The sequence below is a fragment of the Phalacrocorax carbo genome, chromosome 23, assembly GCF_963921805.1.
Source record: "Phalacrocorax carbo chromosome 23, bPhaCar2.1, whole genome shotgun sequence".
NCBI classification, from domain to species: domain Eukaryota; kingdom Metazoa; phylum Chordata; class Aves; order Suliformes; family Phalacrocoracidae; genus Phalacrocorax; species Phalacrocorax carbo.
In genome coordinates this window covers 5,452,402-5,474,495 of record NC_087535.1, presented here as the reverse complement: position 1 = coordinate 5,474,495, position 22,094 = coordinate 5,452,402, and the positions used below count along the sequence as shown (strand labels likewise).

Genomic DNA, 22,094 nt, shown 5'->3' with positions numbered 1-22,094 from the left:
GGATGGAAGGAGGAAGGGAAGGAGGGAGGGATGGAAGGAGGGGGAAGAGAAAGAGGAAGGGATGGAGAGAAGCAGGAAGAGAAGGAAGAAGGGAAGGAAGGAGGGAGGGATGAGGGATGGAGGATGGAGGGCGGGATGGCGACTCCATGTGGGTTCGGCAGCACGTGACCCCAGGCCACGCCTCCGCGTTGCAAAGGGGCGTGGCCTCGGGGAGGGGGGCGAGGCCAGGCGTGACGCCACGCGTGCCCGGCCAATAGTGACGTGTCGCGGTGCCGTGGGCAGGGCCGCCATTGGCGGGCGGTGATGTCAGGGCGGCGCCGCGCGGCGGGGCAGAGCGGGGCAGAGCGGAGCGCGGCGGGCAGCGGCCGGCGCCGCGGGTGCGCAGCGGTGAGGTGCCCGGTGCGCCGGGCGGGCGGGCGGGAGGGAGGGAGGGAGGGCAGCGCCGGCCCCGGGAGGCGGTCGGTCCGGCGGCAGCTCCGCTCCGGGCAGCGCTTCCCCGGGCACCGCTGTCGCCGCCGGCGGGGCCGGGCCTCGCCCCGGCCGGGTACGCTCCGGAGGGTGGTGGCTTGCGGGGCTCTGCGGCACCGGGAGAGCCCCGCGCCGCCTCCGGGTCTGCGCCGGGCTCACGGGAGGCTGCGCCGGTTGTGCCCGGTGGCTCCCCGCCGAGGGTTTGGCCTTCGGACAGGGGTGTCCCGGTCCTGAGGCTCGGGGGTCCCTCCCGGGTGCTCGCTTTTGGGGTACGGGGAGCAGAGAGCGGCTCTTCCCACCGCCAGGCCCCCCGACGCAGCCCCCGTGAAGCGTCCAGAGGGTTGCAAAAGAAGGCTTAAAGAATCAAGGCGGCGGTGCAGCCTTCAGCGCCCGTTGGAGGAGAGCGTTGATGAATGAATGAGCCATTATGCTAAATGCCACGAGACCCAGTAGAATATCTGTTTTCCTCCCATGTATTTCAGGTGAAAGACGAGTTCTTGGAGAGTGACGTTAAATCCAAGGCTGTCCAAATGCCAGCTCCCACCCTCCAGCCCGCCCAGCTCCGTAAGTAACCTTAACCGGGAACTTGCTGTTACTTTAAATAAAAGCTCTCGTTGCCTCGTGCTGAAAGGTGCGAAATTCTTCTGGAAGAGGAGGACGACACTGACACTCGGAGCTTGCTGGTGTTGCTGGCCAGTTTGGCAGGGAGCACAGAACAGGCTGAAACAGCGAAAGCCCACAGGAGCTTTCAGACTCGACCTGCAGAGGGACAGTGCCGCTGGGGAAAGTGACAAAGCCCTCACAGTAAGACGATATTTTCTGGATTGTATCATCTCTAAAAGCCAGTCCCTCTCATACCTACTCTCTGCTTCCTCATCCCTTTAAGCTTCTGTGTTATTCTTTATTTCATCTGTTTTTCTCTCTGCCTTGCATGCTCCATTACAGCAGTCCTGCTGCTGGAAGAAGACCTGGAGAAAGATGCACTGAAGTGTCATACATCAAAGAAGAAAAGCTTGGATCTCATTTCGGTGACTGCTGTACCGCACAGTGAGGGAGAGGAGGAGAACTAGAGTGAATTTGCTGTAGCTCCCAGTTCCTGCGGCGTTCCCTGCTAGCTCGCTGGTTGGTGTCCTCCATTCCTGGACTTTGCTTGATGGGGATCTCTGCTGCAGGAGCTGTCTCTGCACTCAAAGGCAGGCGAGCAGGGGTAGGACAGGTCGCCTCTAGATGCCGGAAAGGCCATTTGTGTAAGCTCCCGGCAGAAGAGCTCTTCTGGAACAGCTGCTGGCTGTAGGCCCACCAAGCCGAAGGTCAGGATAGCCTCTCGGCAGCATGTCTTCCAAGCCAGAGCAGAAGGAGACCCACCAGGCCAATGGGGCCGTGCTGCCCATTGTGCCCGTGGACTGTCTCACCAGTCCGGACCGGGGGCAGCTGGTGCAGCCCTCGGATTTCCTGGGACCTGACAGTGATGGGGTAGAAGTGGTGGTGTTGGAGTCCCGTGCCAATGCTAAAGGGGTGCGAGAAGAAGATGCCCTTCTGGAAAACGGCAGCCAGAGCAATGAAAGCGATGACACCAGCACAGACCGAGGTCCTGAGCCAGCCTCGCCCCTCAAGGAGACCTCCTTTTCCATTGGGCTGCAAGTCCTCTTTCCGTTCCTCCTGGCAGGCTTTGGGACAGTTGCTGCTGGAATGGTGCTGGACATTGTGCAGGTAGGACTGATACTTCCCTGGCACTGGGCTCTGAATCCCATCTCTGTAAACCGAGGCTTGATCCCAAGCCATGAGGGACTCAAATGCCAAGGCTCTTGTAGCAGATAGCAACGGTGAGGGGAGGAGACCTGTTACCTTGCATGCTGGTTGGGGTAGGGGGAGACAGGGGGAGACCTGGGTGATGTCTGGAGTTGAGGGGAGAAGAGGCCATGGGCAACCCTGCACTGCAGCTGCCTTGCTGTGCTCGGTGGAGGCTGCAGCTGGCACGTGTGCAGCCAAAGCACCTGCCTGGGAGCTGAGCCTGCTCTGTGCATCACAGCTTGAAATAAGCGCTTTCCCGATGGCGGCTGTAGATATCCCAGCTCCAGTCGCTAGTCCCACAGTCCCGTCTCCCTTTTCCATCTTCGATGTTTGCTGTGCTGTTCCAGCGTGCCAGGCTTGTACCAGCCAGGTTAATGATTCTCCTGTGGCAGTGTGTGCAGGACACTTGCATGGTGGCTCACTCCGAAGGTTGAAGGCTGGCGGAGTGGCCCTTACTCTGCCTTCTCGCGCTCTTGAAGCGGCCGGGGTCTGCTGGGCTAACAGGGTGGTTCCTCCTGAGAGGTGTGCGGAGGTAATGCTTAGGAAAGGCCAGCCAGAGAGCTGGCTGTTACCTCTGGATGAAAACGGAGGTGTTACCAGACATGGTCTCCTGTTAGGTCTCTCGTGACAGGTGACACTGGGAACCCAACAGCTGTGTAGCTTGCTTAGGCTTTATCTGGCAAACGTGGCTTTGCAGACCGTGGCTCCTGCGCTGGTCTCTCTAGCATGAGTTTTCCAAGCGTGTGTCTCTGGCAGCAGATCAGCTGCTTAACCTCTTCTCCTTTGCTCTGAAAGACAGGCTGTGCAGGGTTGTCTTGATGCCCAGCCCAAAACAGTGAGTAAGGCACAAAACTCGATGAGCTGTGAAGTAGTTTATGAAACTATCTGGATGGAGGAGGCAGCCATTTTGGAGCTGTGGTCAACCAAAAATGCTCTGCCTGAAGTTCCTCTGTTTAAGTGGGGTAAACAAGCCCTTGCAGCATTGGTATAGAAAGACTTGAATGTCAGTCACTTGTCTGTGTTGCGGGCAGTTATGACCATCTCCACCCGAGCTGTGTGCCAGTAGGGTAAGTCAGGCTTTGTTTGTATTTGTGGGTGGTCAAGCAGACACGTCTCTTGCTTTATTGCCCCTAACGGGTATTTCCCTGCAAGCCTTTGCACGCTGGTCATCCTTATGGTTTCTCTTGATGCAACCTGTTGAGAGAGCTGTGAAGTGACTCAAAACAGGAAAGGCTGGCTGCGCTCAATTAATCCGGGAGAGATTTACCAGAATAATTTTTCTTAAAAAGACAGACATTTCAAGCGTGTTTCCTTTTGCAAGGTCCCTGTAAACTCATGCATGGCTCTCCTGGCAATTTCCCAGAGCCAGTGATTTGAACCCAACCTAAAGCCTTTCCTGGAGAAGGAACAGCCCTTCTGGCCAGGGAGGAGGCAGGGCAGGAGTGGGATACTGTGGCATACTGCTGTGTTCTCCTGCCTTTCTTTTTTTTTTATGGCCATTAGAAATACAGCTTCATAATGCCTCTGTCCCACAGCAGCTCAGCATGTGGCTATGCAGCTTGTCCTGCCAAGTCCTCTAACTCCCTTTAGCCTTGGGATTAAATGAGGCATCTAAATGCCATAGGATGGAAAAGGGAGATGGGAAGCGTGTGGTCTCGGCTTGCTTGCCTGCAGAGTCTGGGGAGCTGATCTTGATAACTGGCTTCCCAGAGACCCGAAGCCTTGGATGAAAGGAGGGAAGCATGTGGAGTGGTAGCTGGTGCACTGGGGTCAACTGGAGCCCCATTGCTTTGGATGCAGCCCTGCTTTGCAGTGGATGGAGGGCCCCATACACTTAATATCCTCTGTTTTGGGTAAACGGGCTGATCAGTCAGCTGTAATTGGTCTCCCCACTCTGAAAGCAAGCAGGCCTGGCCTTTGGCTGTGCTGTCCCATTAACATGTCCCTGTGAATTCACCTCTCGGGAGGAAAATTTGCCTCTGCTCCCTTTGGGATTGGAGAGACCTTTGGACGAGGTGCATGTGAGCATACCAGCTGCTTTTTTGTGTACGGTAGAAGAATATTGGCATGGTCCCCTCTCCCAGCAGAGCCCTGATTGTTGTTTTCCAGACTTGTCTGCTCCCTGGAGATTCTTTGGATGGGATGGACAGTATTTTGTACAGAGGAGGGAGCCTGCTCCTTTCCCCCTGCTTGACCACCTCTGGTGTTAGCATCCCTCTGGGGTGGGTCTTATCTGGGGCCAGCGGGGAGTACCAGCCCTGGAGCTGTAGCTCTCCTGTTAAGGGCACTTGCTCCTTGGCATTTTGGGAGAGCGCTGGGAGAAGCGCACCATGCGAAGCAGCCGCACCAAGGCAGTCATAGCTCCAACGTGCAGCACATCCCTCCCCTCTGAGCTGTCATGAGTCACCATCCTGCTATAATCTGAGCAAAACCACGCTGTTACTCATGACTCTCGTAAGCCTTAACTTCGCACGCGGTGACTAAAAATTACAGAGGCTGAGAAGCAGCTGTTACCCTGGAAATATGTGTTATCTGCAGGTGCAAAGCTTCTGAAAGGCAGCGAGCCTGCAGGAAACTGCAAAACACCACCTGGGGTTTGATGGTTCTTCCAGAACGTGTGGCAGGTCAGGGTCTGATCTCTTCCCCTCCAGTGCTGCACCGGAGAGACCGAGGTCTGGTGGCTCTGGTATCTGGGTAGATTTGTGTTCCAAGGGACCACAGGCTTAGTAGAAAATTAAGCTGAAATGAGTTAAGTCTAGATTGCGTAGAGTCTCTATGCTCCCTCTCCCCGGAGGACAGGGAGGAGGCACTGGAGATGAAGTGCCTCTCTCTCCCTCTAATTCTCTTACACAGCTCTGCTGAAAGCCAGCGGGAGCCCCGCTGCTCCCCAGTGCGGTGTGTTCGCCTTTGCGTGGAGCAGATGGGATGGTCTTGGAGGATCTTCCTTGTCCCTGAAAACAGCTTATTTCTGTGCTTCTCGGAGGGGCTGTTACAGGGGTGAAAGGCATTTTAACAGCTTGATGTCCTGAACTTAAATTTATATTTCCTCTTTTCTTTCCCTTTTTTGTGTTCCCCAAACAGTCTGGCCCTGGTTCTCCTCTTGGAGCCACATTGTGGGCACGCGACTCTGCAGGGAGCTTTCTTCTCTGCAGGAGCCAGGGAGGCCTTCGAGATGGACTAAATGCCCATAGACCGGTGTTGTGTAACATCTTATATTAAGAAAGTTGGCAGGAGCCCACGGGTCCTGCTCTTTGCAGTGAGCAAGCTGCTGATGTCTGCAGAAATCTCCTTGTTTTCCTTCTCCAATGATGGCTTTTATTCCTTTCTCCAGGAACACCCCTGTCTTGCTCAGGGAGCTGCTTTAGCCGGCTCCAGTTACAGCAGCTTCTAGCACCAGCTCGCAGTGCGGCCTCCCTTAAAGGATAATTTACAAAGCCAGGGTTGGGGCAAGGTGAAGGAGGGCTGTGAACTTGTGCTAGCTATTGCCTGATCCTGCCTCTATGATCTCTGGAGGCAGAAAGAGCCAGGAAACTTTTGCACAGCCCTTCCAGCCCGTGGCCTGACTAATGACGATGTTCCTTTCGTTAAGTGATTCTGGTGACACCCAGCTCGTCCTGCTGGGAAGTGGGAGCTTGCTGCTTGAATTCTAGATACGGCTAAGGGAAGTCATAGCAGAGGATCAACTGGTACAAGAAGCAGCAAAATAATCGTAATGCCTGCCTAAAAATAGACTGAGGAGAGCCAAGCTCGCCTGTCTCTAGATGTGACCTTAAAGGAAGCACAGCCTGATGTGCCGCTATGTTGGATGAAGTATTTCAGGCTGCTTCTCGCTCCTGCCTCTCCCGCCCTGCTCAGCAGTGAGCACTGAACTCAAATGTCCCCCTGCTCGGAGAGTCGTGCAGAGCTGTGCCCTTTCAGAGTGCCTCTGGCTGCGGTGGAAAGGTCTCCCGAGTCAGGAGCTCAGGTTAGGTGGGTGCAGGGTGGTTGGAGGGGCTGCAGGGACCGTGGTGGTTTCCTTAGGTGCCGCCCACCACGGCGGCTCGAGGAGGACCGTTCATTGCATGAGTCTGCAGATGGGGTATCCTCGGGAGCCTTGTTCTCGAGCAGAGAGAGGGTTGGGGCTGTGCCCAGAATAGCTGAGCAGCTTTCATCCGTGCACCTGGGAGCTGGAGAGCATGGTTAGCTTGTCTTACCAAGCTGTCAGAAACATTAAGGGGATTTTTATTGACTGGAAAACAGCTTTTTCCCTTTGAGGAAAAATGGTCCCAGCTCATCCATCTCAAGCACTTACCTGCCTCCTGTGATCAGTTTTCTCTCAAATGGTTTTTCAAGTGAGTGCAGCTTGAATGCAGATCGCAAAGGACCTGGCAGGAAACTGGGATTTGTTGGCACAGTGGTGAAGGCAAGCAGCACAAAGCATGGAAAAATAAACAAAAATAACCGGTCCTTCCCCACAGGAAGGTATTACTCATGCAGGTAGAGTTTACTGTAAGGTGTTGGCCGATGGTGTTCCTTGTCCTAGAAAGAAGTAGGTATCCTGTTGGCTAGTTAGCTGCCAGTCTGACACTGCCAGGGCGAGTGCTGCCAGAGGTGCAGCTCCTTGCAGGTAACATTTGCAGGAAGAAAGTTGCAAAAGTCATGACTGTTAACGTGTTCAGCGCAGCATCCGGCTGTTGTGAGTGCGATTCCAGCTGTGCTCAGCGTCCTTTAAGGAGTATGGCCGTCAGGCAGTGTGAGAAGCAGGAGTTATTTTGGACACAGGGCCTGCTTGCACAACATTCATGAAAATAAAGAATCGGGCAATGCGGTTTGTGTAGCTTGCAGGGTTTGGTTTTTTATTTATTTAAATATGGTTTTGAGGGGTGGCTTTCTGTTTTCACAGAAGCCAACTGCTCTCCTTTAAGGCTGCTTACCCTGCAATTACTGTTCGTTTTTTCCTAAATAACCATGGCTGCATGTTCCCCCTCGTGCCCAAGAGAGCTGACTTGACTGTAGAGCCAGAGTAGTTAGTAAATACCTCAGCAATGTAGGTGCCAGGCGAGGGCATGCACCTCCTTGGCAACATGTGGGGGGAACAGAGACCACAGTGGGCTGCTTTTTGGAGCTGGCAGGATCAGGGAGCAGCAATGCCGTGCTCCAAAATACGTTTGTAAGACACACGTGTAGGGAATGGCTCTGAGCTGAGACTGACCGAACTTAGTACTCGATTCTGCCAAAATCTGCACTGCAAGCGTTGGGCAAAGTCTCTTCATCGTCCCTGATGTTGGCCTCTGTACGCGTAAACATTTTGTCAGCAGTTAATCTTTGGGGGATTTTCAACTGAAAGTTGCAGGCTGAGATCCGGCTTTTAAACTCAGCAGGAACATGTGGTCACTGCTACATGCATGTCAAAAGCAGTAAAATCACCGCAAAATTCAGAGCATGGCACCAGAAGGGGAACTGGGTTGTCTGCTCAGGGCCACACGTGGGCAGTGCCAAGTTGCAAAGGCAGATGAGTAAGTGATACTCAGTCCAAAGCAAAGGCTTCTAACAGCCATGATTATTTTTTAATGGTTTCTTTTTGTTTTAATCTTGCAGCACTGGGACGTCTTCAAATATGTGACGGAGGTATTTATCTTAGTACCTGCATTACTGGGCCTGAAGGGGAACCTAGAGATGACTCTGGCGTCTCGCCTGTCGACAGCTGTGAGTATCCAGGGAGCTGAGGAGGGAGCAGGATACCTGGTTTGGGGAGGGAGGCATACGTGTGTGTGGTGGCTGGGCAGACAAATCTCTGCGCGGCCCTCTGAAGTCAGTGACCACTGAAACCAGAGACTGGAGTGCAGCGTGCTGGGAAGGTGTCTTCATTGCACTGGACTGATCAGATTTGAAAGCTTAATAGTCCTTAAGCTTTGGTCACAGTTCACTCCCTTGTCATGGCTGCTCGTGGGCCTGGAGGCGCCGTGTGTGAGCTGGCTTTGGCAGTTTAATGTCTGGATTAAAGACTTGGATCCAGTCTTTCTCATGAGGAATCTGGGTGTAGGCATGTCATCAAAGCAGGTTAAAACAAGCCACGTTCAGGAGGGCTAGGAGATGAGAGAGCCTGGAGAGAATTGTACAGCAAAGGCTAAAACAGAGGGGACCTCGCAGAGAGAGCTAGCAGGTGGATTGACAGGCTCTTGAAGTGGATGGAGAGGCCTGGCTGGGCATTTCTCTTGCTCGAGTTCAGTCCGATTCCTGTGAAACAGTGAGCTCCCTGTGAGAGATGGGGGCAGGCTCTGTTAGCTCCTCAGAATACTGTGTTAGTCCAGCTGTAAATGAATTGCTTTGTGTTTAAATGTTTCTATAACACAGCAGTCTGTCTCTGTAGCTGAGTGGCGCTGGCGAGAGACTGACATCCTCTCCTCACAGGGACAATAATGCTCCTTCCTTCTGCAAAGCATCTTCTGCTTGAGCATGACAGCAAGTGATTGCCTGATGTTTCTGCGTTTCCCATGATGGGAGTACGTATAGCTTTGAATCTTACATCTGCAAGGTGTTAGCTGCCTGCTGCCAAGCTCTTAACTCTACTGGCTCTGTGCCGTGAATTGCTGGAAGAGAGGGAGCCCTTGCAGCAAGCAGCCTGGTCTTGACAGCGCAGAGTAGCTGACACATCTTGGCCTGAGAGAGCTGCTCAGAAAGTGCTCACTGAGATGGAGAACTGTCTGCCTGGGTGGTAGCAGCAAGCACTGCTCTCTGCTAGCTGTTCCTTAGCACGCTCCCTTCCTCTCGGCCTTCCCCTTGCTGGCTGCTGCAGGAGAAAGCGCAGAAGAGTGTGGAAAAGGTCTCTGTGTATCTGCCCTCCTGGGTCCTCTCTTGTTCTTCCATCCTGAGCAATGGGGTGATGCCAGCTGTGACTTTTTGCTCTTCAGCCGCTTCTTGTTGGCCTCTGAGGCAGAAGGTTTCTGGTGCATTCCTGGATGGCAGCAGAGCCAACGATTTGAGCTGCTCATCCAGCCTTTGTCACCGGCAGCCCTCTTGTCCCTCATGCAGTAGCTCCCTGTGTGTACCCTAAAGGATGAACCAGTGGCACATGAGCATCATTTCTGTAGAGTCTGAGGTTGTCCCTGCAGTCCCTGGGGGAGCAGGAAGGCAAACAGTGTGTCCCTGGCCTAGTCCTTGGCTTGGCCTCTGCACCCCAGCCCCTGCTTGCCAGTTCCTGCCAGCCAAGGGGAGGACCACCTCCTTCCTGGATTCAGCCCTCGCTCTTCCTTCTCTGAAGGAGCAGGGCGCTGAGCTGCCTGGGGGATGGCCATGCCAGCATTACCTGGCAAAAGCTGGGCTGTGGCTGCTTCCCCTTGGAGCTGGTCTCCTCTCCCCAGGCACTGCTGGGGAGGACAAAGCTGGTGGGAGGCTTTGTGCTGCCCTTGACCCAGCTGTCCTCTGGTGCCAGGGCTGGCAGGGACAGAGGCTGAGCACTGCAGCTTGTGTCGCAGGCTGAGCTTTGTTTGCCCCTTCGTTCTGGGAAACAAGTCCCTTTGTTTTATTTGCTCTCTGTTCAGATCATGTCAGGACCTTTGCTGTCCCAGATGCAGGCTGTTCTCCCTCTTGGCCTTGGCCAGCTTGCGCTTTCTGAGCATGGGCTTATCAGGGTGAGTGCTTGGCTCTCCTGGGACAGGGTCAGCACACCACTTCTCCATCCTCTTCCCTTATGGGGCTGGCACGGAGCAGCGTTGGGGCAGGCTTGGCAGAGCAATGAGACAGGAATGCAAAGCTTTCCCGTCTGCTCTGGTGGCTGCAGCAGGGTCACGAGGCGAGTGGCACAGAGAGCACCGGTCCGGCTCGCTGGCCCGACTGTGCCAAGCGGCTGCTGCCCCTGCACCAGCGTGGTCTCCTGGTGCCTCCCCCCGCCCCTGAGCTGACGGCTGTGGGGTGGCATTAGCCTCGTGGGCCAACACCCAGGCTTTGTCCTCTACTTTCCTTTGCACTGGCAGGAAAGAAGGCTGCGCTGCCTCTACACGAATCCCCTAGCCTTGCGCTCTACCTCCTTGAGTCTGCGTGCAGTGAGATAGGACAATCTCTTGGGCTTTGCTGTTTTTTATTTAATCTTGCCCTGTTCTTCCCTCGGCGTGGGGGACCCACGTGCAGGCGTCTGGAGGGAGCTCCCCTCTGACTAGGGCTTCACGGTGTGGGTCTTGTGCTCTCTCCGCAGGAAAGCAGCCTGGAGAGGTTTCTCAGACACAGGGTTTCTAATTAGTGCTGCATTAAGGCACCTCAGAAATTCCTTTCACAATTAAGAAGCAAAACTCTCCCATTAGTTAAAGGATTAAAATCCTGTTGCCAGTGACTACAGCTAGGTTATGTTAATCCCAACCTAATTGCCATGTGGCTGGAATTTCAAGGTCAGGCTTCATATGGAGCTCTAACTCCTGTGCTCAGTGTTGTTCCAGTCAACTTTTTTGTTGGTTTTCCCCCACTCCTTCCTCCTCTCTGCTAAACTGACCAGAATAACTCACTCCAGAGATGGGCACATCGCAGTGCTGGTTGAAAAGAGCTGGCAGTTCTCTGAAGCGCACACAGTAAGGAGAGCAGAAGGATTAGCTGATCGCTGACTTCTTGGGGGTTTTGTGGAGACCAGCAAGGAAACCTGAGAGAAAGAAATTGCTGCTGTATTGTTGTGCAGAAGTTTGAGTTTGGTGCTGTCAGCCAGTAACTCCAACATGCATTTACTGCTTCAGATTGTTTGAGCCACTCCCTTGTTTCCTCTTCATGTTCACCAGCTTCCAATAATACAAGGCTGGAGATAAGCTTAAACCCTCTGCTTATCCTTTCTTCTAACTTGCCATAAAGACCTAGAAGGTGCGAGGGAAGAGCAGAACCCTTATGCTTTGCCATAACCAGCAACCTGCAGTGATTCTGCTGGGTTATTTTGGATCGTACGCCAGGGAATTAAAGCAACTTTCCGTCTCTTCTGGTTAGTCTGATTAGCATCTCCCGCAGCTGTAGCGGTGCCAGATGACCCGTGTGCCATGGCTGCTTCCCGCTACTCAGTAGGTCTGCACGTGGCATTAGCCTTGTTTACTCAGCTTTTAACTGAAACAGTAGTTCTTGCTGCCAGCTTCCTTTGCCCACGTGATGCTACTCTGGCCTTGGTCGGTATCGGAGCTGGGGCACACGGATAGCTGACCTGAGAATCCGTGCACCCCTGTTTCCCTCCTGGCTGGCTGACCTGAGTGGCAGCATGACCCAACTGGGCCTGAGCCAGGCTTGGCTTGATCACCAGTGGAGCGAATTCGATGAGTAAATAAGCATCAGTGCATAACTCTGCATGGGGACAAATAATATCTTGTTGCTTTTGCAAGATTTTCATCAGATGTTCTACTGATGTCGATTCCCCTGTAGGCTCCCTGCAAAACCCCCTCTGTAGCAGGTCTGGCTCCGCTCCTGACAGGTAGGAGAGTGTCAGCCCATTCCTGCAGCTGGGAAGGAGAAGGTGCTGAAGCTGAAACTGGGAACAGCTTTGGTGTTTTGGAGTACAAAACCAGAGTATCTGTTGGAAGAGACACTGTAGTTACCCGGGGTGTAAAGCCCAAGTGACTTTCACAGAACTGCGTGTCACAGGCTGCCGTGTTACTGCAGAGCCGTGCCCCAGCTGTGCACACACATGGACACACACGCCTTTTCTGCTGAATGCTCTTCCATAAGAGCTGAGGATTTGAGGTGGTTATTCTGTCCCGCTCCTGGCACAAACTTGCGTAGCTGGAAGGCAGGAATTTGACTGGTAGCAAATGCAAAATGCTGTCTGTCTGTAACGATGTTGTGATGTCTTCTTGCAGGCTAATATTGGCCAAATGGATACACCCAAAGAGCTCTGGAGGATGATAACAGGGAACATGGCTCTGATACAGGTAAGGAAATGTGAAAGGAGAAGAAAGTAGGAGCATTGGTGGTTGGTGTAAGCCAGCTGTGGCGAGTGTCAGGTTTAAATGCCCGGATTTTGTTATTGTCAGCTTCTTGTCCCGCAGCCACCTTACCACAGCAGTTTGCTCTAGAGGTGAGACTTTGTGTTTCCCTGCTAGATGCTAATCCCCCTGAAATGATGGTACCCTGGGTGGTCCTTCCCTCTTCCCTCACCCCGGGACCATTTTGCTCTCTAATCCTCTTGATGACCATCTAGTTTTTTATTTTCAGGTTCAGGCTACTGTGGTTGGCTTCCTGGCCTCAATCGCAGCAGTGATATTCGGATGGATCCCAGATGGGCACTTCAGCATTGACCATGCTGTCCTGCTCTGTGCCAGCAGTGTGGCTACCGCTTTTATTGCTTCCCTTGTTCTGGGTGAGAGACAGACCCTGCACGCCCTCCATGCAGCTCTTCCTAAAATGATGGGCTGCCCTTGGCCTCATCCTGTGTTCTTCCTCTCTTTGCCTGTAGGCATGATTATGATTGGGGTCATCATCGGATCCAGGAAGATGGGCATCAATCCTGATAACGTTGCCACACCAATTGCTGCCAGCCTGGGGGATCTCATCACCCTGGCTCTGCTTTCAGGAATCAGCTGGGGCTTGTACAAAGAGCTGGGTGAGGAGCAACAACAGGCCTTTGTCTCTCTCTGGTCCTTCCACGTGCTGCCACATCTCCCTCGCAAATCACCCTCTTCCTTTGCCGTTCCTCTTCTCGGGGTATATAGGATGCCTGGCCTGGAAGCTACCTCAGTTAGTGAGACCTAGTCAGAACTGATAAGGGGAGGAAATGGACCTTCTTACTGCTTTGTAGCTGCAGACAGTCTTGGCAGTGATCTGCATACTTCCTTCTCACCAGGTAAAGTGGTACGGGAGAGGTTGTCTCCTTCCAAATGCCAGGGCAGTGACTGTGGCTAAAGCAGTGGGAGAAGGCAGCTTTGGATTTCAGCTTTTGCACTGTCAGCACCAGCTGGTGATCCTCAGTGCAGAGCTGCAGCTGTACAGCTGTAGACACTAGACTTCCTCCTCCCTCCCCTCACCTTCCTTCCCTGGCGGCTGGGATGCAGGGGATGTGACTCAGCCAGGTTCAGCCAAAGGTGAAGCAACTTGGGAGGTCTTGCCCGGGAGTGGGAAGTGGGAATGAGCAGTTAGAAACTGAAGAGATCTCACTCGGATCTGTTGATAAAGCCTCTCTGAGTACACCAGGAGAAGGAAATGCCATGTTCTGCAGAGCTGAGGCTGGTCTGGTCTAGTTTGCCTGCCCTTACTGGAGTTTCTGATGCCAGGGGTGACAGCAGCCTGTAGGCAGGCTCGATGTGCTCAGCTGACATAGCACCCTGCCTCACTGCAGCGGGATGTGTCATTGATCTGTTGCCTCTGCTTATTTCCCCCTCAGAGAGCAAAGCCTACGTGAATCCTTTGGTATGCGCCTTCTTCATAGCTCTGCTGCCCATCTGGATCATCATTGCCAAGAAGAATACAGCAACTCGGGAGGTGCTGTATTCTGGCTGGGAGCCAGTCATCATCGCAATGGCTATTAGCAGGTAGGAAGGCATGGAAGAGTTCCTCTCCCCCAAACGCAGGCAGATAACGCAGCCTTTCCCCCAGCCCTTTCAACCTCTTAGCCCTTGGTAGGTTCTGGAATGAGAAGGAACCAATGCTTTTCTGCTTCCACGGTCCAGGCTGCCAGGAAGCAGGAGGTTATTTTGTGTTTTCTAGACAAAGACATGGGGTTCTAGGTCCCGAGGCACAGGAGTGATTCAGCACCTGACTGCTGGAATCCGGGGCCTTAGCAGTGTCCTGGCTGCTGCACAGGGAGACCGGCACGGCCACGGAGTGAACGCAGATCCCATTTAGCAGTCTTCTGCACAAGAGCCCTACGAAGGGCAGGATTGCTTTGGATTATTGTGTTGTAGTAAACTGTACGTTAGGGGATTTAGTCTTTGGTTTTTGGCAGCAGTGAGAAAAGATCTCGCTTCTGTTATCAAATAGTGAGGTCTTCTGTTATCTTCAAAGGTCTTCTGTTATCAAATAGTGAGGCTTAAAATCATGTGCACAACCTCAGCCACAGGTGCATGTTAACAGGTGTATGTATCGCCCTTGGGGGCACACACGGCAGCAGAGAGAACCCTTGGTCTTTGTGTGTTTCCTAATGAGCTTTCACCACTGACCTCTTCAATCTTCCCTCTGCAGTGCTGGGGGTTTAATTTTGGACCGAACGGTCTCAGATCCAAACTTTGCTGGGATGGCTGTCTTCACACCGGTTATTAATGGTGAGTTCATTCCCACTCTGGGCTTGCAGCTCTCGGAGACTCTTGGCAGACAGCACAATTGTCCCGCATGCATTATTTCAGGCAGATTAAGGAGACTAATTATCTTTGATTGCCAGTGAGACATGGTGGTTAGACCCAAGCTTCTCAGCAGCGTGGCTCCCTCTGGTGCCAGCCTTTCACCAGAGGGTGACTGGCCTTGGGAGGCTGTTGCCTAAAAGACACATTTTCCAGGGGTCCAACAAAGACTGTCTTCATTTTCTGATTCCTCCTGGCTGGTGGAAGACCCCCATCTTCCAAGATATGTGCCTTGTGGCAGCTGGTTACATAAATATTTGGATTTGCAACTCTGAATCAGGAAACCTAATTGCTTCTGGTATAAAGTTTTGACCTCCTGATGAACCAGGGAAACTCCTATTTTTATTATTTTTTTGCTGTAAATGGAGTTCATTCTGAGCCAGCGCATCTTGTGCTCGTGGGTTCCACAGTTTCATTATGCCTCGTGCACAAAATAATAGTTTTAAACTTCCGGTGTCTGTTTTGGTGGCTGACTCGTCTTCCCCCCCCCCCCCCCCCGTATTTCTTCCAGTCAATGCTGCACTAATAGAATTGCATCTGTTTTACTAAGGGGAAACTGCAGAACAGTGTGCTTTGTCTCAGCTCTTTACATCCTGCAAAAGTGGAATTCGGGTCAAAAATAGACTGTCCTACATTATTCCAGCACCTGGCAATTCCAGATCTGCTGGCTGTTGAAAATAGCTCTGTTTAAAGTGTCTGAGACATCATCTTACTGCTCTCTCCTTACCTGCAGGTGTGGGTGGCAACCTGGTGGCAGTGCAGGCTAGTCGCATCTCCACTTACCTGCACATGAGCGGGATGCCCGGAGAGAGCTCCGAAACAGCCCCTCGCAAGTGCCCCAGCCCCTGCAGCACTTTCTTCAGCTCAGGTATCCAAGTTGGGTGTTGAAATATACTGACTTCTGCCAGCAGCAGTTGCTGCAGTTGGCTGGAGCACTGTCAGAGGAAATGGTGGCTGAAGTCTGCTCGGAGGCAGCCGTCGGCGCACGGACGTGGTGGTTGTCTGGCCTGGCCTGCCCTCTAGAGACCGTCAGACCTCTAGCAGAGGCGCTGCGGGAGAGGTCGTAGCCCTGCTGGAGGAGGAAAACAGTGCAGAAGTCCCATGCCCTGACTGTCTAATACTGTAAATCCTCCACCCTCTAAATCTTTTCCAGATGTGGCCAGGATACTGAAACCTGCCTTGAGGCTGCTCAAGTGTTGCAGCTCTGCTGGCTTTATAAAGCTGCAGTTACACAGAGCTTCTCCCTTACGAAGGCTTTCTAACAGCTCTATTATTTGTGGCAGAGCACAGCCCAAGCTTGCATTCCAGCACAGAGTGCAGGCAGAGGTTATTACTCTCCAAAGTTCTCACGAGGCTTCATAGCCTGCAGCCTGGCTCCTGGCCTGCTGGGCCACGGCTGCTCCTGCAGAGCAAGGAGAGGCAAGAGGTCTCCAGTGTGGAGGTGACCTGTTAGAAAACTGATGACCAGACAAGGTACAGACAGAGCTCCGAGGAAATTCAGTGTTCACAGTAAATTCTTGACAGCTCTGTACTGAACGCTGTCAGAGGTGGGACAGCAACTGAGGTCTGAGAACAGCTTTTGCTCTGGGGGCAGAATCAGTGCCAGGCTTGGTGCAGAGAGTCCTTGGGCATTCTGAAGTTGCGTCGTCATTCAGGGCACGCTGCCTTTTATACTAAATCTGCAGTGTGGGGGTGAGGGTCCTGCGTGCTGCCCCTGCTTCTGATCTGACCGTAGCTGTGAGGCCTTGTCCCCTGGAGCCCAGGGAGGCTGCAGAGTTCCTGGGTGTCCGAGCTTATCTTAAGCCTGAACTCCATCTCTCTTTCCTTGCAGATGTGAATTCCCGCTCTGCTCGCGTGCTCTTTCTTCTGGTGGTGCCTGGACACTTAGTTTTCCTTTACACCATCAGCTCCATGCAAGGTGGACACACTACGCTCACCCTGATTTTCATAGTCTTCTACATGACAGCTGCGCTTCTCCAGGTAAGCCGGAGCCCTTCCGGGGGCTGTAACCCCTCAGGCTGGAATAAGGGGACACTGCCCTGTCATCTGTGGTGGGGACCTGTTCAGGCAGTGAAGTTGTAGATAAACTGCTGAAGGCACTGCGATATACCCTACCCCTAGGTAAGAGATTTACATGCTGGGGAGAGGTATGCCAAGTAGATTGTACTTGTCAAATGAGCCGGAATCACACTGAATAAATCCTTCTTTGTTGATACCTGTACACACAAGTTTTCCTTCCTACCATTCTTGGCAAGTTTTGAATCTGTCTTTTGTCTGTTTTAAGTCCTTCTGATAGCAGAAGCGTTGACTTCCTGCATGTTAATCTGTCCTGTAAGGTGCTTTAGCAATTTTAAAATGGCTGGTGAAGAAAAGAGGCTGTGGGATTTGCAGGGACCCCGTGCCTTGTGTCCTGCCCTTTCCCTGCCTCCCCTGCCAGCTCTGCGGTGCGGGACTCGCAGTCCCCTCGCAGGAGCTGTGTGAGCCCATAATGATGGATGTTCTGAGGGACGTACGCAGACCAGGGTATTCGTGCTGCAGAAATCCAGCAGCCGCTTGCAGGAGTCTGGCTGCCTGCATAGGAGAACAGGGAGAGACTCTGATGAGGGAGCTTCCTGCTAAGCCCAGCTCACCCCCTCTGCTTGTGGAAGCTGCACCTGGTTTCAGTGTCCCCTAAAATCAACAACCGAGGCCAGCATGAGGAAATGAGTCAGAGCATCCATCAGAGGCCAGAGCGGAGCGCTGTCATCCAGGAGGCTAAATTTAGGTTGCGAACTCCTGCTGGGTGCTTGGGCACTTGGAGGGGGCTTCCGCTCGTAGCCGCTCTGCAGAGCCACTGCGGTGAGCAGCCTGCAGGCTTGGGAGTCAGGCAGCAGAGGTGTGTGCTGACCGCTGTGGTCCTGAGCAAGACCCTCCAGGCCCTCAAGACACCAGAGGCATTTGCAGCAGGCCTGCGGCCACTTAAATCCTTGTCCCAGACCTAAGGCTTGAGGGGATCCAACGTGGATTTCTTCTGTCTTTAGATATTGATATGAGCCTCTCGTTGCATTGAAGCAGATGGGGGAGAACATCCCACTCTGGTAGTTTCAGCTGCTGGCCAGTTGCTCTTTTATTTCTGGAAGCCAGGCATTGCTGTCCCTTCCTGAGCATGCTGTGTGCTCTGAGTCCCCTCTTTGCCCCATATCTTTTCAAGCTTGTTCTGGTTAGATCTGAAAAGTGAGACGCAAAATTTAGACTTCTTGGTGTTTGAGTGCCAGTGTTCTGCCTTCCGAGCCTAAATCTGATGGTGACATGTGAAGCTAAAGAGGGATACGGCAGAAGCTCTTAAGGACACAGGTGATGTGGATGCCCAGGGGCCCACTGAAACTCGGCAAGTCCCTCTTTGTGCTGTAATTGTTGCTCTGGGGATGCAGCCTGCATTAAATGCCCGGACTGCGGTGCTCAGCCAGGGTGGTTCTGACCTGCCACCACCTCTGTCCCTTGGGCTGAGGCTGCATGTCTCCGAGCCTGGCCTGCTGAGCTGGAGCTGCCCCAGCAGATGCTCCGTGAAGGCGGGGATTGCAGAGGTCAGGATATGTGGCTGATGTGGCTCTTTTCTTCCTGCCCCCAGGTTCTCATTCTCCTGTACATTGCTGACTGGATGGTGCACTGGATGTGGGGAAGGGACCTCGATCCTGACAACTTCTCCATCCCATACTTGACAGCGCTGGGGGACCTGATTGGAACAGGTCTCCTCGCTCTCAGCTTTCACATCCTCTGGCTCATTGGTGACCGGGACTCCGATGTGGGAGACTAGCTCTCCCTGCTGCCCCCTATTCTCACAGATCTGCTCCTCCTTCCGTTTTGTTGTCGTTGTTTCTTTTCCTCCACCCTTGCTCTCCTTTGCTTCCTCCCCCCTACCCTGTCTCTCTTGAGACTTCCATCTTTGATACTGGATTCTCATTATTTTCAATGGGAACTTTATGTGGTTTATATTTCAAGCCAAGATTGTACAGAAGATAAATCTAGTTTTAGGAAGGACAGAAAAAGTGTAACGAGACAATCACCAAGTGCAATTTCATAGTAGTTTTGTCTGAACCAAGGTTACAGTGAAGATACTGATCAGTCAGATCACACAGGGAGCCCACCCTGTCCCAGTCACCAGAGGTGAAGGGCTGCTTTTTTCGCTTCATAAGCGTTTTAAATACTGGAGGTAAGGCTCAGACTATTTTACTGAACAGGCACCTTCTAGCAAACCTCGTGGATGAGGGCACGGGGTATCTCCTGTCTTCTCTGCCCTGTCGCCGTCCTCCCTGTGTTCGCGCTCTGAATCCCCCTCCTGTGCCTGGCATCCAAAGCACGCGAGTCTCTGTTAGAGGGATTAGCGAAGGTGGTGAGGAAGGGTCCTCTGTGCCGAAACACCCATTCCTGCGTGCCCACGAGGAAAGCGAGTGATCTCGGGTTTGAGGACTGCAGAGCCGTGAAATCTGGCTGCGAGCAGGCTGGTCTCTGCTGACAGATTTAGGCTCCCTTTTGCCAACCATCTGGCAGCATCTCAGACTGCAGGCTCCTTGTTCTGCCTCTCATCGTGAACTGAGTTCAGCTACTGCTGCGTGCAAAGGGATACGCTCTGCGCTTTGAAGAGGCAGTGAGCTCTCCCCATCTGTCCTTCTCCCCTTCTGCCTGCCGCCGCTCCGCCGGCGGATCTGCTGGAGCCCCCGTGGAGGCTGTGTGCGAGCCACTCCCGCGTGCTGGTATGGGCGCAGCACTGTTTTCATGGCAGCCTGCTCAGTTCGGTTGACTTTTTTGTTTCCTGGAGGGGTGGATGGAAAAACAGATCCTATTTGGTGTGTTAAGATCTTTTTTCAGTCGCTGAGTGTTGCTGACAAGCCCATTGCAGCTGGGAAGAAGCCACCTAGTACCTCTCCCAGTTGAGCCTGAGGCATTTCAAACTTGGGAGCATCAGGGTCTTGGTGTCTCTTGGAAAAGGACATCCACGTTCAGCTTCTGGATTTCTCTGTATGTGTAGGCGCCAGCTAGAAAACAGGTCGGTAGACGCAGTCAGATTTCTGCAGCCCTGGTTCTTAGTGCGGCTCTGTACGGACTGTAGCGAAGGAACCCGCTTGCCCTTGAGCAGGGGTGCAAAATCTGGCACCAGGGCTACAGCCCAGCCTGCGAGCGCAGGGTCCCCTGCTCTGGCTCTTTCCCCTTTGCTTTTTGTGCTGTTCAGCTCGGCGACGGCCGAGACGCCTTCCCTTCCCCTGCTAGTGCGTGTTGGAAGGACTCTCATGCAGTCTGCAGTGGCGTCATGAGAGAAAACCTGTTCGGCTGCGTGACTGAGGCGTTTGTAAATGATCGTCCTGAATGCTGTCGGCACTCAATGCTTTTTAGTTTTCCCATTGGATATAAATCAATACAGTAAACTGAGTGCAGCTTGATGTAAGCAGGTCTTATTGACTTGGAAACTTCACCCAGTTAGACCAAGTTGAAATGATGTGCTCAAGCAGACAGCGCTATTAAACAGGCTCTAATGCATGAATATAAATTGAAGGCATGAGTGTGCATGGGGGGAAAGCTCGTAACATCTGTCAACGATAGGGAAAATAGAGTATATCCCATGGAGTCTAATTTCAGTGCTGCTCTGCCCAAAGCTTGGGGAGCTGCCAGTATCTTCTCAACAGCGTGGGGGAATGCCTGCAGTATTCGGCATAGTAGCACCTTGCATCCTGATCCTGAAATGACAGCGAAGCTCTCATTTGAGTTCGCTGTGCAGGCCCGGGGTGCTGCGGTTCTGCCCCTGGGCTGGCCACTGCCCGTCCTGCGTATTTGCAGCTCCAGAACATAACCTGAAAGCTGCTGGATTTGTGGTTGCCTGCTTTTCCTCTTGCTTTAAGTGTGTTCCCTGCAGCAGAACAGGGTCGTCCCTGATAGGCCTAACTTCCTCCTCTAGGTTAACTTCTGTATTTCTCATTCAAACCGATGCTTGTCAGTGTCTTCTGGCTTTCTGTCCCAGCAAGGGACATCTCTGCTCAGCCGGAAGAATGCTGCGATGCGGTGCTGGGAATGCTGATCTTCATCCGAAATAAGGCCGGGTTGGAAGGTGTTTGTTACTCTGGACAATGCCAGAACTAGCTGAGCTCTGCAAAGCCCTGCCTAAGTGCAGGTGGTGTTGCTTTTTAGGTAAGGAGCGATTCATTAGGAACAGTTCCTGCCTCCCCCAGAAAAGAGCTGAATGTGCCCCTTATGGTCCAGATCAAGACCAAAGCTAGTCTGGGATCAGGCGTTGTCCCAACCCAGAGGTCTGGTTGCAGAGCTGGTCCTTACTCTGGGGATGAGTGTGTTGGAAAGGAAGGTCAGGATTAGCGAGTGGTAAACCAGTTCTGGAAAGCCATGGGAGCAGCTTTAGCCAAAGCAAACAGCAGTCGGGCTCTTGCCTGCTCGGGACCTCTCTGCCATTGTAGAAGAATCCTTTCCTGCTCCAGTGGGTGCGTACGGAGCTTTCCTGCTGCCGCCTGAGCCCTTCGTGGTGCTCCAAGGCGGAGGGGGGATCCTGGCCCTGTCTGGCTGCTCGCTCTCAGACCCTCAGAAGAGCAGGTGATATATTTTTGAGACGGCTTTCCCCCTTCTGCCTTGCTAACGTCACGGCAGGCTTGCTTTCCCCTTGCCCATCTCCGCAACGCGTCCTTTGTGGCAGTAGCTCCGTGCCTCGTGCTCTCCGTCCCATCCCAGCGACGTGACTTCTCGCGGGTCTCATTCGGCCAAAGCTCTGTTCCAAAAAACAAAAAACCCAAACCAACCCTCGCACCCTACTGTACCGAGTCTCAGCCCGGGGACTTCTGGGGTATTCCCTGCTGCTCGCCTGATTTCTCTGCCTGATGTTGAGGAATAGATAGGAGACTTCCTTCCGTCAACACTTAAGCTTTTATATATATATATCTTTTATATATATAAAAGCTTTATATATATGTAAGCTTTTCTATATATAAAGCATATATAAAAGCTTTTTTATATATTTATATATATAAATATATATAAAAATATATCTATAAAGCTTTTATATATATATAAAAAGCTTTTTTTAATACATAAAAGCTTTAAATATATATATATATATATAAAAGAAAAAGGAACTTTCCTGGTCTTTTAGGTGTCCCGTCACTATTTAGTTCCCCAAGAAAAGACTCCCCAGAGGAAGAATCTACCATTTATGGTCTCCTGTAAAAAGAAGAGACCCAGAGGAGGTGGAGGGCCGTCACGCTGCTGGGATGGTGCTGTCCGTACTTTCAGTGAGGGTCTAAGGTGTGTGCGGGGAGTAGGTCAGGGAAGAATTTAATTTAAATTTGAAGAATCTTGATTGTCAAAAACATTTCCCACGAGTTGCACTCAAATGCATGCCTACTATACTGCTGCCTGCAAATGAAAAATACTGGTTTACTCTTTTTATTAAAGGAAAAAGACTGTCTTAATTATTTATAGTTCCTATAACTGAATTGACAGATGTCAACTTAACTGATAAATTATATTTGGTTAAATAAAGATGACATTTATTTATGTGGACTCTGGTGTCTTTCCTTCCTCCCCCTCTCTACTTGG

General features: G+C 52.4%; 1 protein-coding gene across 3 annotated transcripts; it reads left to right on the top strand.

Moving 5' to 3' along the window:
* The first annotated feature begins 291 nt into the window (after positions 1–291).
* On the top strand, positions 292–22,058 carry SLC41A1 (solute carrier family 41 member 1). 3 transcript variants are annotated; one of them, XM_064472164.1, is made up of 13 exons: positions 292–387; positions 951–1,272; positions 1,414–2,178; positions 7,837–7,944; positions 12,054–12,125; positions 12,409–12,553; positions 12,650–12,796; positions 13,574–13,721; positions 14,371–14,450; positions 15,259–15,393; positions 16,357–16,505; positions 18,133–20,603; positions 20,639–22,058. In XM_064472164.1, exons 3-12 carry the CDS (start codon positions 1,801–1,803, stop codon positions 18,316–18,318), a joined length of 1,548 nt encoding a protein of 515 aa, XP_064328234.1. In that variant the 5' UTR covers positions 292–387; positions 951–1,272; positions 1,414–1,800; the 3' UTR covers positions 18,319–20,603; positions 20,639–22,058. The 3 variants fall into 3 exon arrangements, with proteins under 3 accessions (XP_064328234.1, XP_064328235.1, XP_064328236.1); XM_064472165.1 differs by lacking the exon at positions 292–387 and adding an exon at positions 469–544; XM_064472166.1 differs by lacking the exons at positions 292–387; positions 951–1,272; positions 1,414–2,178 and adding an exon at positions 7,590–7,754.
* The last annotated feature ends 36 nt before the right edge of the window (positions 22,059–22,094 follow it).

What these genes read in the sequence shown, in the direction of transcription:
- SLC41A1 (XM_064472164.1), top strand. Translation starts at nt 1,801, where the DNA reads ATGTCTTCCAAGCCAGAGCAGAAGGAGACCCACCAGGCCAATGGGGCC. An exon ending in CAGCACTTTCTTCAGCTCAG is followed by an intron (nt 15,394 to 16,356) that starts GTATCCAAGTTG and finishes CTTTCCTTGCAG; the next exon opens with ATGTGAATTCCCGCTCTGCT. An exon ending in TGACAGCTGCGCTTCTCCAG is followed by an intron (nt 16,506 to 18,132) that starts GTAAGCCGGAGC and finishes TCCTGCCCCCAG; the next exon opens with GTTCTCATTCTCCTGTACAT.